At 43.8% G+C, this 15,978-nt stretch overlaps 1 protein-coding gene across 2 annotated transcripts in view; it reads right to left on the bottom strand.

The window, feature by feature from the left end:
• dennd2b.S (DENN domain containing 2B S homeolog) overlaps positions 1-15,978 on the bottom strand; it is a 65,667-nt gene that overhangs the window by 27,479 nt on the left and 22,210 nt on the right. For both annotated transcript variants that reach the window (XM_018260346.2, XM_018260347.2), the window contains one exon: positions 5,600-5,704. In XM_018260346.2, the coding sequence (XP_018115835.1) occupies positions 5,600-5,704 (105 nt within the window). The remainder of the gene's footprint in view (positions 1-5,599; positions 5,705-15,978) is intronic.

Genomic DNA, 15,978 nt, shown 5'->3' with positions numbered 1-15,978 from the left:
ATATAGTTCATTCAACCCCAGTTTTATATCAAACTAGACCTTCCGTATTGTCCCCTTACACAGTACAGTGCTGTGCCCAGAACATTCCTTCTCCTCTTTTATCTTTCACAGACCTTTTTATAGTGGTGTTTATTGCCCTAATGTGCCTATAAAACACACATATATATAGTTAGTAGGTAAGTTCATAGGAGTAAATACCATTTCCAAGCATTGCTGTTCCTTAGTGGGTTGTTCACCTTTAAATGAACCCTTATATGCCACAGAGAGGGACATTGTGAGACAATTTGCAATTGGTTTTCATTTAAGTTGTGGTTTTTGAGTTATTTAGCTTTGTATTCAGCAGCTCCTCCGGCTTCCTATTTCAGCCATGTGGTTGCTAGGGTCCAAATTAACCTAGCGACCATGCATTGATTTGAATAGGAGACTGGAATATGAACAGAAAGACGAGGAATAAAAAGCAGCAAAAACAATACATCTGTAGCCTTACAGAGAATTTGTTTTTTAGATGGGGTCAATGACTCTCATTTAGAGGCTGGAAAGAGCAAGAAGATGAAGGCAAATATTTTAAGAACTATTAAAAAAGAAACAATGAAGGCCAACTGAAAAGTTTCTTAGAATTAGCCATTCTATAACATACTAAATTAAACTTAAAGCTGAAACCCCCCCCCCCCTTTGAAATCTGCTGCAAACTCCTTCCCACCGTGCACCCTTTCCAGGGCAAACACAGCAGATATTTAAACTGGCTGATGACTATTATGGTCTATTACATCTTGTAGGGGGCATTTGTGATTATTTTGGGGTCCACAGATCCCTGCCTGACAGCCCCGCAACTCGACACGTCACTGATACCTCCCTGGCAAGTCTCTGGTATGTGGCACCTCCTTGTCTTGAAACATCAGGGAGTTTCCAGCACCGTCACAAGTGGAATTATTAACCACATTGTGTTTTTAAAAAAGCTCAGTCGGGCGTAAATACGCATACACTGCACTACTACTGAAACTAATAGAAAACGCACAGAATTCTCACAGGGTGCTTGCAAGCTGAAATCCGCCACAGGACGCCAGTATTGGCGTTTTTTAGCAGAAACGCCAGTACGTCAAGAAACTACCAAATCAATAGACTCTATGGGATCTGCAAGTTTGAAACCACACTTTACGTAAATACGCAGCGTATTTTAAATATGTCGTCCAAATTCTTGCGAGATAAATGACGCATATACGTTTTTACGGCCAGTGACGTAATTATGTTGCGTATTGACGATCATTCCTGCTCTATTTTGCAATCTGAATAGTTTTTCTATTTCTAAATAGCTTTTCTATTTTCTATTTCCAGCCAGCGGAATTATGGGGAACGAGAACAATGAGAAGTGCATGTTGGGAAAAGAAACCTACGTGCTGAAAAACGCATGAAAAACGCATGTTGACTGTCGCGTGTGGTTTTAGTGACGTATTTACGCAAAGTAAAAACGCCATGTCTGGCCTTGCCCTTATGGGCAGCTTGGAGTGCAGGATACAATGTTTCGTCAATGTTCTTACACTATATATGAAATGTTCAGGCAAAACTTGTTTGTGCTGATACCACTTACCTAATACCCATGGGTGGAGAATACAGGGGCCCCTGGTAAGCCCCACTTAAAGAGGAGATATATAATAAAGAGGAGATATATAATAATATATATAATGCCAGCTGCACTTCTATTTAGGGGGTTTAGAATTGATAAATTGATATTTGGATAACAATATTACTGTTATCCCAACTAGAATCTGACCACGGGAAAAAAGCAGCCCAGGAGCAGGTGCAGCGATTTCGATCTGGTACTAGGGTATGAGCTAAATTGGATTTATTTCCTACCCCGACAACAGGAAAGAGAGCAGCATAGAATCAGCAAGTACAGATAATCTCTGCACCTGAGAAAGTATTAGGAGGAGACTGGATTCACTTGCCCAGTAGCAGGTTTCTGCATGGCCATTGGAAAGAGAGCAGCCCAGGAGAAATAAGAAATACAGAGAATCAGAGCGCTGTGTCTGGTTAAGTATTGGGGAGACAGGCAGGGCAGAATTTACCTAGCGGGTGCCACAAGGCCCACCGCCACTCATTGCCGCTGACTCCTCCCCTTGCTGGGTGGCATGTCGCCCCTAAAATCCTGCAGCCCTTGATCCGGGCCTTCCCATAATTAAATAAATCTGAGCCTGAAGACTGGATTCACCCTACCAGGAGGATGTTGCTGCCTGATCAAAGGAAAGAGATCAACCCTCAACTAGGGTTGCCACCTTTTAAAATAATCTTCACCGGCAGGTGGAGGGGCGGGGTTAAACGGGGGTGTTACGCTAAAGGGGGCGGGTTGTGGCGCGCTATTGGCTGGACAGTTGTGACGTCAAAGGGGGCGGAGCCAAACGTGCGCATTTGGCAAGAAGCCCAGGAAAAAAAAAGGTGAGTTTGGAGCAGGCTGGGGGTAGGCCACGGGCTTTTTTTAGGTGTATTACAAATTTACCGGCAGCTACATTGCCGGTAAATTTGTAATACCGGCCCCGGCTTTGGCTGGTGTTTTACCGGCCGGGTGGCAACACTACCCTCAACCAGGAAGAACAAAAAAATACAGGGGAGAATGGGTTCACCTTCCCAGGGAGAGGTTCCTGCCTGACCATGGGAAAGAGAGCAGCACAGGAACAGGAAGTACAGAGAAGTACTACAAATCATACAATAACCTTTTATAAGGGACCATTAAAGACTACAAATTCATAACAACCGGCAGCTTTCCACTCCCTGGAGGAGCCCTGCTTTGTTGTGTCACTAGGTCATGTGGTTGGATGTCAACCAATCCACTTGATCTGTGTCAGAGCAGCAGTGCCCTTCCCAGGTGGAGCAGAGGGGCTGAACTTAATATCACTGGGTACCCAGGTCATAAACCCAAGGTAACATTAGGTTCTTCTACCTGGTGACCTTGCTACATGAGTGGGAGCTGCCATGTTGTTATTTCTGAATCACTTAGATCCAATTCTTGCAATGAACAGCACTTGCTCTTTATACTATAATCTGCTCTGGGGGAGCCTCAAATGGTAAATTATATGTTTTCTCTACATGTAAATAACCAGACCAGGCAATTAGCATTTCAATTCCCAAGGGGCCTCTTATGATGCTTAGGGGCACAGCGTAACAGGGCCTGCAAGCTGACACTTAGCAACTTAATTGGAAGAATTTGAGACAATCTGCCCCAAGCGTAACATTACATGGATGATTAAAGTGCCTGACACAAAAAAAGTGCCACTGCCCGGGGGAGAGGAACATCCAGTAGGAGTGGCCCAACTGACTCAGCAAATTAACAGACAAACAGGTTTAATCACAGGGTTATGGTGAGGTCCCAGATAGGAGACATGTTTTAGCAGCCGGCTCTCTAGCAGCTCCCACAATGCATTGCATGTTCAGCAATTTGTAGGGTATCCAGTCTCATTTGACATTCCCACCATGCAGAGTTTTTGGAGAAGAACCTGAAATGTGGCTTGGACGGCTCCCGATTCCCACGGAGAGTGAAGGATTTGCGGCAGCGGGACACTGGGAATTCAATGGCCGGGATTTGCCTGGAATAAACTCATCCCACTAAGTGGATAATTAGCCTGTTACTGAAGGGCTGAACAGGGATTCACCGTGTTGGTGGAACTGAAACCATAACCCCCCTGTACTCAAGGAAAGCACCTAAGTGCACCACTGCCCCAGCACCCAACAGCCTCACTAGATGGAATATCCCACCTACTGTGTAAAATTTTAGCAACCCACACATTCTCTTATCCCAGCCAACTCCCGGGTAAGTCAATGTCCTCTTCAGTATTGTCCCAGGTAAAGATTCTCCAATTCCCATTCCTAGGCTGCTCTCTTTCCCATGGTAACGAACAGGCTTTAATATTACCCTGTCTCCTTTGCATCAGAAAAACACTTGTAAAGTTCTTTGATGGGGGTAAGAGCTGTTCCTAGTGACCTTAGATATCATAAATCTCATGCTTCTCAACTGGGATTGAGCTGGGTAAGTGTTGGGGGGGGAGTGGATGGCTTCACTTACCAAGGGGGATGTTCCTGCATGACCATGGCAAAGAGAGCAGCCCAGGTGCTTGGAATCATTTATCTATTGGTAGGGTTAGTAGTTAACAATCATACAGCAGACCCCTTGATTGTTGAGGACAAGAAGGGGAGGGGGGTCTGCTCTATGGAATTCTCCCTCCCTAGTCTCTTCTGCCACTTTAACTTGGCTGCCCACCATAAATGATTAAGAGATCATGTAAGGTGTAAGGACCATGCATTCTGGGCCCCCGACGATTCTTTTCATGCAAATAAGGGATGCTGTTGGGGAGGTTACTACCTGACTATGGAAAAGGAAGCAGCCAATACCCAAGTAAATAGCGGGGACGAGCTTTGATGCACTTACTCAGGGGTGGCTCCTGTACCTGGGTAAGAATTGGAGAACTTTATATGGCCAAGGGGAGGCCTCTAGTGGAGCTCATGCAAACAGGCCAGGGATTAATCCCAAATTAACATTCACTCCAATCTTGCTATTGGGAGATTTGCAGGCCACATGGTCAGATTAAATATTTTAGCAAGCCACACCCATTTTAAAGCCACGTCAAATTTAAAATAATCAAGAAAAAAAAAACTCAAGAAGTTCATTTGAAGATTCACAGAAAATGGCACAAAACCAGGATCAGGAAACTGTTGCAACAGTGGTATTTGAAAAGGGGAGTGATCTCTTGCAAAATCAAGGTGCCCCAAAAGAAAAGCACATTGCTCACATGGATAATGAAGTCATTGTGCTACCAAGTCAATCACACCTGACCCCAATAAAGAAGAAGACGTATTGCACTGCTATGAGTAACACAAATATGGGAAATCTGTAGAATTCTGTCAGGGGTTGTTGAAAGCTGTAGGGTTCTGGGTTACTTGTTCCTAATCAGAGAGTATGAGGGGGAAGAGCAAGAGAAGAGAGAGCAAGAGCACAGTCGAGGCCAAAAGGTAAGAAAAAAAATTAGGAGTGAGAAAGCGAGGAAGAGAGTTGGGGGAGCAAGGAAAGAACAAATAAAGTAGAAAGGAAAAGGTAAAGAGAGGGAGGAATCGATAGGGGGTTGGAAAACAAGAAATGGGGTAATAAACAGAAAAAAAGGAAAAAGCCAAGAAGAGAAGTGGGGAGGGCAAGGCACAAAGGAGAGAAAGTGTAATTGGGGAGGACGGGGCAGAAAAAGAGAGAGAATAATAATAAAACATGGGAGAGTGCAAGTACAAAAGAGACAGACAGAGACATAAAGGAGAGATCTTGAAAGAAACAGCCAGCAGGAAATTCCTTGACATAATGTAACAATCAAATAAAGAGAGAAACACCAGAGGAAAATTCCAAGTGTTGCGCCCAAGACGATCAGTTTCCTCTTTATTGTGTTTGCAAATCCATGTTTGCCAAAGCAAAACCAACTGAAAACTACTTGCGGGGCACATCCCATGTTACGAGTTACAGTGTATTTAACTCAAATACTTCTTCCACCAACGGCTCCCAACAGAGAACTGAAGAAGGAAATACCCATGTGCCAAATAATGCCCGAGGTACCCACGTAACAGGGATTCTTACCGTTCCAGAGTGTCCCTGGGTAATTTACACCAGCCTGTTCTTTGAGCGATGGGGGCATTTTGGTTGGCAGTCATGGTCATTTCTGCCCTCGATGAACTGAAGTACCTAGAAGGAAAGCAAGTAATGTGAGTTGCTTCTGAATGTCCTTACTCCTGGTGCATCTCGGCATTCTCTAATGGAAGTCTCCAGCTTATCTCTGGCGTTTTATGGCTTGTGATGCCTGTGAGCAGTGTGTTCCCCCCGCTAGCTACTGGGGATTAAGGATATGGTTATGACATGCACTCAGATACTAGATTTGATGTGTTTCCTAAACTTTAAAGACCCCGTGTCTTAATGACATTTTAAAAAGCCATAAGAAACATCTGTCAAATTCCAAATCATGTTTAAATATATACAAGTGCTTGGGGGCAAATTCCTCCTCACAACTCTTTCTTAGCATATCCTGACATCCATCAAATCTATTACTTCTCACTTTCTACTTAATGTATCCCAAAGTCTGCCTTATGAACCTTAACTTTCTGCCTGATATGCCCCAATCCCAATGTCTACATAATGCATCCAAACGTTCACCTAATATCTCCCAAATTCCACTTAATCTCTCCCAACTTCTACTAAGTCTTCCTACGTCTACCAATTGTCTCACATCTTCCACCTAATGCCTCCCAACTTCAACCCAATGTCTTCAAACTTCCACCCAATGTCTCCCAACTTCCACCAAAAGTATCCCGACTTATACCCAATGTATCCCAACTTCCACCTAAAGTATCCCAACTTATACCCAATGTATCCCAACTTCCACCTAAAGTATCCCAACTTATACCCAATGTATCCCAACTTCCACCTAATGTATCCCAACTTATACCCAATGCAATGTATCCAACTTATACCTAACTTCCAACTTTTACTTAATTTATCTTAACAATCTAATGTCTCCCAACTTCTACTAAATGTTTCACAAAATCCACCCAATGTATCTCAACTTCCACTGAATGTATGCCATTTTCTGCATGTGCGAATGTATTGCCTATTATATTTTCTATTCTACTATATTGTAGACTCTGATCTACCTGTCCCCAACCTACACCATGTCTAAAATACCACCCTCACCCTATTGAATGCTTCCCTCTCCCTTTTCCTTGCTCTGCTTCTAAAGACTCAGCAAACATTCACACAACTTTAAAAACCAAAACTGTGTTCCTGCACCAAAGGAGGCGATACTATTTGGCAGGACACACAAATATGTACAGTTTAACTTCTCACAACACAAGTAAAGCAAAAACAATCACGGAGTAACAATTCAGTAGAAGAAACAGATTGAACAAGTCTAATCAATGTTCTGGAAACCACACAGAGAGACTGATCTTTTATTAAACTGACAGATGTTACAGAGACAAAACCCTATCCCTTCTTCCTTCTATTTGTTTTCTGACAGCAGCAGGAGGTGGATGGGCAACAATCAGAACAAATCTTCCAGTCTTCCCAATTCAGAACTAGATAATGACATGACTATAAAGATTTTCATTCATCCAGGTCATGGTATATCTAGTATAGGTAGATCTAAAACAACTGGACTTGCTGAGTAATCATTGAAGACGTTTCACTACTCATCCGAGCAGATAGCAAGGTCCAAATCTTGGATAAAGAAGACGTCTGGTTTGAATGAGGCGTGAAAGAGGCGATTCATGTCAAGGTGGAGAAACCATCCCTGAACAGAGGCGGGGGCCTTCAACACCACCTGTCTGCTACATATAATGCTGTTCTAGATAATGACATCAATACATTTATAGGTACATTTACAGGTTCAGACACTTTGTAAAATGTATCACTGAGATCCATTGACCTAGACCAGTGATTCCTAAACTGGGGGGCCGGAAGCAGAGACATGGTGTTCAGTCCAACCACCTGTTGAGATAAAATGCTTTACTAGATACAATTGAAAGCAAGGGGGAGATTTGGGTCATTATTTGCACTCAGGGTACCCCTGGAACTATAGCAGGGTGACTGTTACCCCAATGTTTCTATATATCTGTAACCTTGTTATGAGCTAAGGGGGCCCAGCCTGAAGGTCAATTAGGGGGAGATTTGGGGTGAGTGCTTATTTGTGCCCTGGGTACCCCTGGAACTATAGCAGGGTGACTGTTAGTTTCACTCCATTTTGTAGCCCATTATCAGTAAAGCTCAGCTGCCCTAACCAGTTGGTACTCAGGCAATATAACTCCCGCCACCCACTTTGTATATTTAAACAGATAATATAAACAGATCATTATCCCCAAGGTTTGAGGGTACAGGAGTATAGAGGGGTCAGTAGGGTTCCTGACTGATGTACAATATCAATATATGTGTGAGATACAGATCATTATCCCAAGGTTTGGGGGTGCAGGAGTATAGAGGGACAATGTGTGGGACAATTTGGGTAGATGCAATGCGCCTTGTCCCTTCCGTGTCACACAACACTCACTATTAAATTGCACGATCGCTGTGCCCCATGCATTACTAGTGAGTTCAATGCCCTGTGTCAGTGACAGATTTGGTTCCCAGGGGGAGGAAATTCCTGTATCAATCGTTTCCTCTGGGCCACTCCCCATATGAATCTTTAATTTCTCTTATAACGAGGCAGGAGATAGGGGGCACTGGGCACCAGGCAGGGTGCAGAGGTCCAATCACATTCGCTGCCCAGGACGGGGCTTATTTATAACACGACCGTTGCTACAACTGATCTGCTTTAAATATTTAAACATCACGTTGGGGTTGTGCGTCACAAGGCCCCTTTGGTCTATTTTTGGGCTACGAAAGTTTTTTTTTTTTTTTAAATTGCAAGGTTCTGTGTCCGACTAATAACAATGAGTGTTTGGTTTCCATAGTTACAGTTTGCAGTCTGGAATATGAAGATTACTGAAATATGCACCGCTGGGATGGGGCAATGCTGGGAATTGTAGTCCAACAGCTGCTAGGGCATCCCAATATTAAAGGGGAACTCCACCTGAAAATTAAATTAATTCCTCCTTCTTTCTGAGTTTATATAAATGTGCCTAGGTTTGCGTTATATGCCATTGCTATTGTCTGCCACTGTCTCTATTCTCTGCACTGCTGGCTCTGACTCCTGTAACAATGTAGCCGCTACTGTTTAAGCTTCAGCTTCCGATACATGGTTTGTAGAAAAGCACCTGGCCCCAGATTTCCATCATTCTGCACAGAGGGAAGCAGAACTTAACCCCCAGGATATGAATTGAGTTCCCCAGCATCTGATTGGACAGACGACAAACTGGTGTAGCAAGTGCTGGAGGGGACTGACATTAGCCCGCGGACAGATTTTTCCAATATGTGGTCTTGATTTAAATTTTCAAGAAGGGCTATCTAAAAGCAGGACTTGCTTCCAACACTCAGAGCTCCCTGGGACCCAAACGCATATATAGAATTGTTATAGAATGGCAAATTCTAAGCAACTTTTCAATGGGTTGTCATTATTTATTTTTTATAGTCTTTAAATGATATGCCTTCTTCTTCTGACTCTTTGCAGCTTTCAAATGGGGTCACTGACCCCATCTAAAAACAAATGCTCTGTAGGGCTACACATTTATTGTTATTGCTACTTTTTATCACTCATCGTTTATTTAGACCTCTCCTACTCATATTCCAGTCTCTTATTCAAATTAATGCATGGTTGCTAGGGTAATTTGGACCCCAGCAACCATATTGCTGAAACTGCAAACTGGAGAGCTGCTGAATAAAAGCTAAATAACGCAAAACCCACAAATAATAAGAAATGAAAACCAATTGCAAATGTCTCAGAATATTACTCTTTACATCATATTAACAGTTCATTTATAGGAGAACAACCCCTTTAAAGGCATATTCGTGATTGATAATATATTGCTAACTAAATTCCCCTTGTGACCTCTCACCTAAGTTGCAGACAAGTCTTATGACATTAGCGCCTAACAAGCCAAGCAGAGATATCCACTGTTGCGTCGTTTCCATGGTTACTGTTTTAAAGAATCCAATATCTGGGGCCCATGCCCCCTAATTTGTCTGCCCATAACCCATTAATAACAATCGGGGCTCACTATTTGGAGGTACTTGGGAAAGTTGACGCTCACGGCGAGTGTTACAAGTCACAGACTTCCCCAACCATCAAAAAAAGCCATTGGAGAACTAGTAGCCCTTCCACTGCAGCAAAGGGTGCAGGGAGTTGTACAAAGAACAGCAATCCCTGGCACCGGCGTTCATGAGTCAGACTAGGCACTTGTGTCAGCGGAGAGCAACGAGTTCCGACTGCCAAAGCCCTGGAAAAGCACGGAGTCTGTCCAAATTTGCTTTTAATCAGTTAAACAAACCATAAAACGTCTGTTTTTTTTCTGTAGTTTTGAGTCACGGCGAGGGAAATTAATCTGTGACGGCAAAAGAGAATAAAGCAGAAAAACAGTCAGGATGTGTTTCTCCAAGGTTTCTTTTTTCAAGGTTTTGCCAGATGTCCCTATTAGGCAGTAACATCTCATTGTTACTCGGCAGTCACAATAAATAAGAGTCAGCGAGGGGTCTGTAACCATTCGCCTGCACCACCAACGCATGATTAAAGGGCAACTAGACCTTCAATTGATTTCTTTTTTTATTTGTATTGGTCTAAAAGTTTAATGCATTAAAAGTCTCCTCTTGCTTCTGCCTCGGTTCAGCCATGCTTTTATCTCCATTATTCTCCTGCCGGGTTATAACCACCCTTTTTCATACTGTAGTGTTATAATTGCTTTACATGAGACCAGCAGGGGGCACAATATGGCATCTGTAGGCTCATCAGGGCTGCCATCGGGGGATCAGGGGGTACTTCAGTTAAGGGGCCCCAAGAGAAATGTAGGTGCAAATCAAAGGTCATGAAGGTGCAGGGCCTGTGGATTGTGGCTAGGATTTTGGCAAATCATTAGTGGGGGGGTTTATATAAAAGGGTGTGGCCTGTGCAGATCAGGGCAAGACCACAAGGCAGAAACTAGGGGTAGGGTCGAGCATTGCAGTAATTACTGAACTACATATCCCAGCAGCCGCTGAGCTACAGATCAGACAGAGGGTTCAGGATGTGCAGGGGGTGGAACGTGCCAGAGCTCAGGCTCCAGATCCATCAGAAAGGTCAGTCCTTTCCACTCGTCCCGCTGCTTACAATGAAACAACTGATCCTGCAGTTCCCAATGAGGCAGCAAGCGGCACAGATGGATCCTGGGATATCGTGATCACACGTGTTTCCTACCAAGTTAATAAGATACTACTTAGGGCTCTTATTGTCTAGCAGTTGAAGCTGCGCTCCCCTGCTATCCGTTTTTCTGCGTTCAGCCGCAGGGGAGCGCAGGAATAGATGCATTTAGCTTTTTTCAATGGGGCTGTACTCACACAGGCGTGTGTAGGCACCGAACGCAGGTTGAGACACAACATGCTGCATTTTTCCTGCGCCTACATACGCCTGTGTGAGTACAGCCCCATTGAAAAAAGCTAAATGCATCTATTCCTGCGCTCCCCTGCGGCTGTACGCCGAGAAACGGAACGCAGGGGAGCGCAGCTTCAACCGCTCGTCAGTAAGAGCCCTTAAAGGGATACAATCATATATTTAAAAGCTGTGGTGGTTTTGCTTGTTCAGGCTTTGCTAAGCTTTCTTATTGATCTCCATCCTCCACACCTTATCTATTGTACACACACTGGGCCCCCAACAGACCATCCTAACTCCAATGGATCCATTCTCACCCCGCTAACTTCCCCTACTTCAGACACCGCAACTGTACATGAGATAAAAACTGTATATGTGGGTGCACCCTCACCCTAACATTTTCATCCTGCTGCAAATAACCGAACCACGCTGGGTGTCGGCAGTGCATTGTCATTGGCTTCCTCATGCAGGAATCAGCCAATTAGAGCAGCAGAAATCTGCCATCGGCTCTCGGATAAATGATTCAATACATAAAACTACTGTATATAAAGACCAGGAGCGTAACTATGGAGGAAGCAGATTCAGGGGGGCCCAGGATTAATATTAACGAGCAATTTTAACATATATTGGTAAACAGGACAACCTCTGGATATGTTGGGGGGGGGGCCCCAGAATGAAATAGCTGTGGGGACCAGGAACATCTACTTCCGCCACTGATAAAGACACATGAATTCTGGGTGGTATTAAATGTGACATTTGTGTCCAAAAATATACTTTGCTCATACCTCCCAACTGTCTCGTTTTTAGAGGGACAGTCCCTCATTTGTACTTGAAAGTCCCGTTTTTCTCTGCAATGAACAGACAGTAACTTAACTGGCTTTTGGCAGAGAGTCCAGAATAGCCACCAGGTGCAGATAAGATACTTTTGTAACAATTTTGAGATAAGCAAATAAGTAATTGTAACAATATAAGATAACAGGTCCCTTGGGAAAAGTGAGACTCACAGCTTAAAGGGCAATTTACCTTCATTAGCAAAACTGTAATAACTGAAATAAACCACAGAAATATGTTCAGACTTTCATAACCTGCCAAATTTTGTAAAATGAACATGGTAATTATGGGGTGTGGCAACAGAAATTGGCATGGTCAACAAATTGCCACGCTACATGCACCAACTTTTTTGTCCCTCTTTTTTTTCCAAAATGTTGGGAGGTATGCTTTGCTCACTGTATGCTTTGCTCAAGTGAATGGGACCAAATATCTGTTCAACAGAGGACCCAGTTTGGACTAAATGACTCGGCCAGCACACTCCCAATACACAGAGATTCCAGGAAAGTGTGATTGTGAAATACCCAAACAAGGCCGGGATCAAACCATCCGTGCTGCTGCCGTCATTGCTCAAATTGAAGACACACGTTGGGCTTATCCCCCCTCCTGTTAGTCATTGCCCCTCGCTCACTTCCAGTAATCAGCCCTGGGATCACGAGTAACAGATCATTAATAGGACAGCAGTCACGTGGCCAGACACATTATGGGGCGACGGCCCCCAGAGCAAACTAATCCCAGTGATACATTGTATCAGCTTCTCTCACCAATATTTATATCTACAGATAAGGTCACATTCTAGGGGTAGTTTCAGGGTAGGGCAGAAAGAGCATGTACCCTGGGACCCCAACTCAAGGAGGGACCCTGGAGGGGTATGTAGACAGAACAGTTTGATACTCAGGGGAATAATAATAAACACAGTAGCCCCAGTGGCAGGTTTTCTGCCAATACACAGAAATAATGGCATTTGTCGCTTTAAAAAAAATAAAATTAAAGGAAAACTAACCCTAAAATCATCCTTATAATGAAAACATTTTCAGCAGCTGCTGAAAGCCTCATATTCCCCTGCTCCGGACAGCAGTCACCTAATGCCCCCCATAATGCCCATATAACAATAGGGACACAGAACGGCTGACTCAGCTCAGTTACGTTGCCCAGTGATTCAGGAAATCCTCTATTCCCCGGCTTTCAACAGGCAGCCGGCAAATTGCCTATATAAGGAACCTGATTGTTCCCGTCTGCAGGAGCCATTCTTAGACATCCTGCTCTTAAAATAAATAGACTTTGCGTAAAAAAAATCTGCGGCTGCAGCAATAAAACAAAAACAACCCCCCAAAAAAAGACGTTTGCGTCTGAATTAAACATCTTGGAAACATATGTCCCACTTTAGCGGGAAATAGGTTTTCATTCTGTAGAGATTAAGACCACTATTTATCTTGCTGTGTAAGAACTAAAACCATTGTATTCTACACAGTGTATCTGTGCTATATATAAATGCGTGCCCCCCACCTCCACAACGCAGCTACATAGCGTTTGTACCAGTGAGGGGTAACACTAGATTATATTCAGAGGTAGAACTACCGGGGATGCAGGGGGTATGATTGCACAAGGGCCCGGACCCCCGTGGGGCCCGCCGGATGCTTGCGCTGACCGGAATCTGGCACCAAATCATTCATTCATGGGTCACCCCAATCTGAACCTTGATATATCAGTAATATTCCTATAGGTGGGGCCAGACATATGTTATAGCAGGCATGTCCAAAATCAGGCCCGGGGGCCAATTGCGGCCCATTTTCAAATTTACACCGGCCCTCTGCCTCCATCATGAAATTAATAATAATGCGGCCCTCCATTTCACATTAATGAAATGATCTGCCACTTGGTCTATATTGCTGTGTGCTGAAGGTGTTAGCAATGGACACGTACTGACACATAGTGACGCACCGCTCTCACATACTTCTTTAGGGCTGAAGGTGTCAATAGACGTACGGACGTGCCGGTGCAGTAAAATAAAGGAGTATCCGAGAGCGGCGCGTCACCACATGCAGGTACGTCTATTGCCAACACATTCAGCACACAGGCAGCAGTATAGACCAAGTGGCAGATCATTTCACTAATGTGCCCAAATATTACTGCTACAGCTACGCGATTCCTTGTTTAAATGAGTTAAATTATGTTAAATGTCAGGCTGAATGGTCGGCCCCCATATTTTCACCTGGCCCACGTTACAAAAAGTTTGGACACCCCTGTGTTATATAGAATGGATGATCGTAAGCAACTTTTCAATTGGTCATTATTTTTTTTTAGAAGTTTTGCATTATCTGCCTTCTGACCCCATCTAAAAAAACAAACTCTATGTAAGGCTACAAATGTATTGTTACTGCTACTTTTTATTCCTCATCGTTCTACTCAGGCCTCTCCTATTCATAGTCCAGGCTCTTATTCATATCAAGGCATGTTTGCTAGGGGAATTTGGACCTTAGCAACCAGAATGCAGAAATTGGAGAGCTTTTGAATAAAAAGCTAAATAACTCAAAAACCAGGCAGCTCTTTGTTCCCGATATTTTTGCCATTGTATCAATAGAGAAGAGATAGAGGCCAGGGGGCCAGAGAGCGGGCCAGCTCCTGAATCTCTATAAACAGCCAAATAAATATTGATGTTCCGCTTAGAGGGATTCCAGAGTTTCTGTCCTAAAAGTAAATATTTTCTACAGATGATGGAAGGGAAAGGCCCATCTGGTTATTTTATGTACTGAGAGTCTGAACTTGAAATAAAGTGAAGGGCAGGGACCTCAAACTTTATAGCTGAGGGTTCATTAGCCAACCATAGTGGCTGGGTGACATATAGACCATGCAGGGGCCGTTACTCATGATAATATTGCATTTTTAGGTGCACCAAGCCTCTTATACCCTCTTCCATAGGCAGCAGCTGTAAGAGATGAATTAGTGACCATGGGGCCCAGGTTATATTTCTAGACCAGGGATCCCCAACCTTTTTCAACCGTGAGCAACAATCAGATGTAAAAAGAGTTGGGGAGCAACACAAGCATGAAAAATGTTCCTGGATGGAGCCAAATAATAGATGTGATTGGCTACTGGTAGCCCCTATGTGGACTGGCTGCCTACAGGAGGTTCTGTTTAGTAGTACATCTGTTTTTTATGCAATCAAAACTTGCCTCCAAAACAGAAATTAAAAAATAAGCACCTACTTTGAGGCCACTGAGAGCAACATCCAAGGGTTTGGGGAGCAACATGTTGCTCGTGAGCTACTGGTTGGGGATCACTGTTCTAGACAGTGCTTCCTATGCTGACTGTGCCCACCCCTGGTATAGTCCAAGTGCAAGAGGCAATGAACAAAGGACAGGAAAACAAGGTAGTTTGGACTTTGTACTTTAAAAAAATAGAGTAGAGACGCCTGCTCTCTAAATCCGTGTATCTAACCAAATTTCCAATTTCATACACCAGGACAAACAGACTTCACAGCAGTGATAGTGAGGCCATAGTCCAGGACTTCAGAGCAGGGGGTGCCAGACCTTGTCTTTCCAGCATCAATTGAGGTTTCACTATCAGCATAGGAAGGGTTTCTTTACTCTATAGGCAGTCAGGTTATGGGAATCCCTACCAAGAGAGGGAGAATAAGTGATTCATTGGTGGGGAGGAATGAGTGATTCACCTGTGGGGAGAAAAGGAGATCTCGCCATCAGCATAGGAAGGGGTCCTTTACAAAAGGGCAGTCAGGTTATGGCATGCCCTACCAAGAGAGAGAGAATGTGTGATTCATTGGTGGAAGGGAAAGGAGATTTCACATGAGCATAGGAGAGGGTTCTGTACTGTAAGGGCAGTCAGGTTTTGAAATTCCCTACCAAAAGGGAGAGAGAATAAATGTGTCATTGACAGGGAGGAAAGAAGATTTCACCATCAGCATAGAATATGGTTCTCCAACCCTTGACATTAGGAATCAGCAACCCTGCACCTTAGAGTGCTCAGAGCAATGTTGGGGGTGCAGAATTGCCCCATTACTACAAAGCTCCCCTTGGATTTCAGCTGGGGAAATAAACTGTGGGGAAGTCCCGTTAATGGGTGTGAAACAGTTAATGAAGTCAGAGTTACAGTGTAACAATGTTATAAATATTGATGTGCCCTGGGACCT

This window comes from Xenopus laevis, chromosome 4S, assembly GCF_017654675.1.
Source record: "Xenopus laevis strain J_2021 chromosome 4S, Xenopus_laevis_v10.1, whole genome shotgun sequence".
Lineage (NCBI taxonomy): Eukaryota > Metazoa > Chordata > Amphibia > Anura > Pipidae > Xenopus > Xenopus laevis.
This window is presented reverse-complemented; position numbering and strand designations above follow the sequence as displayed.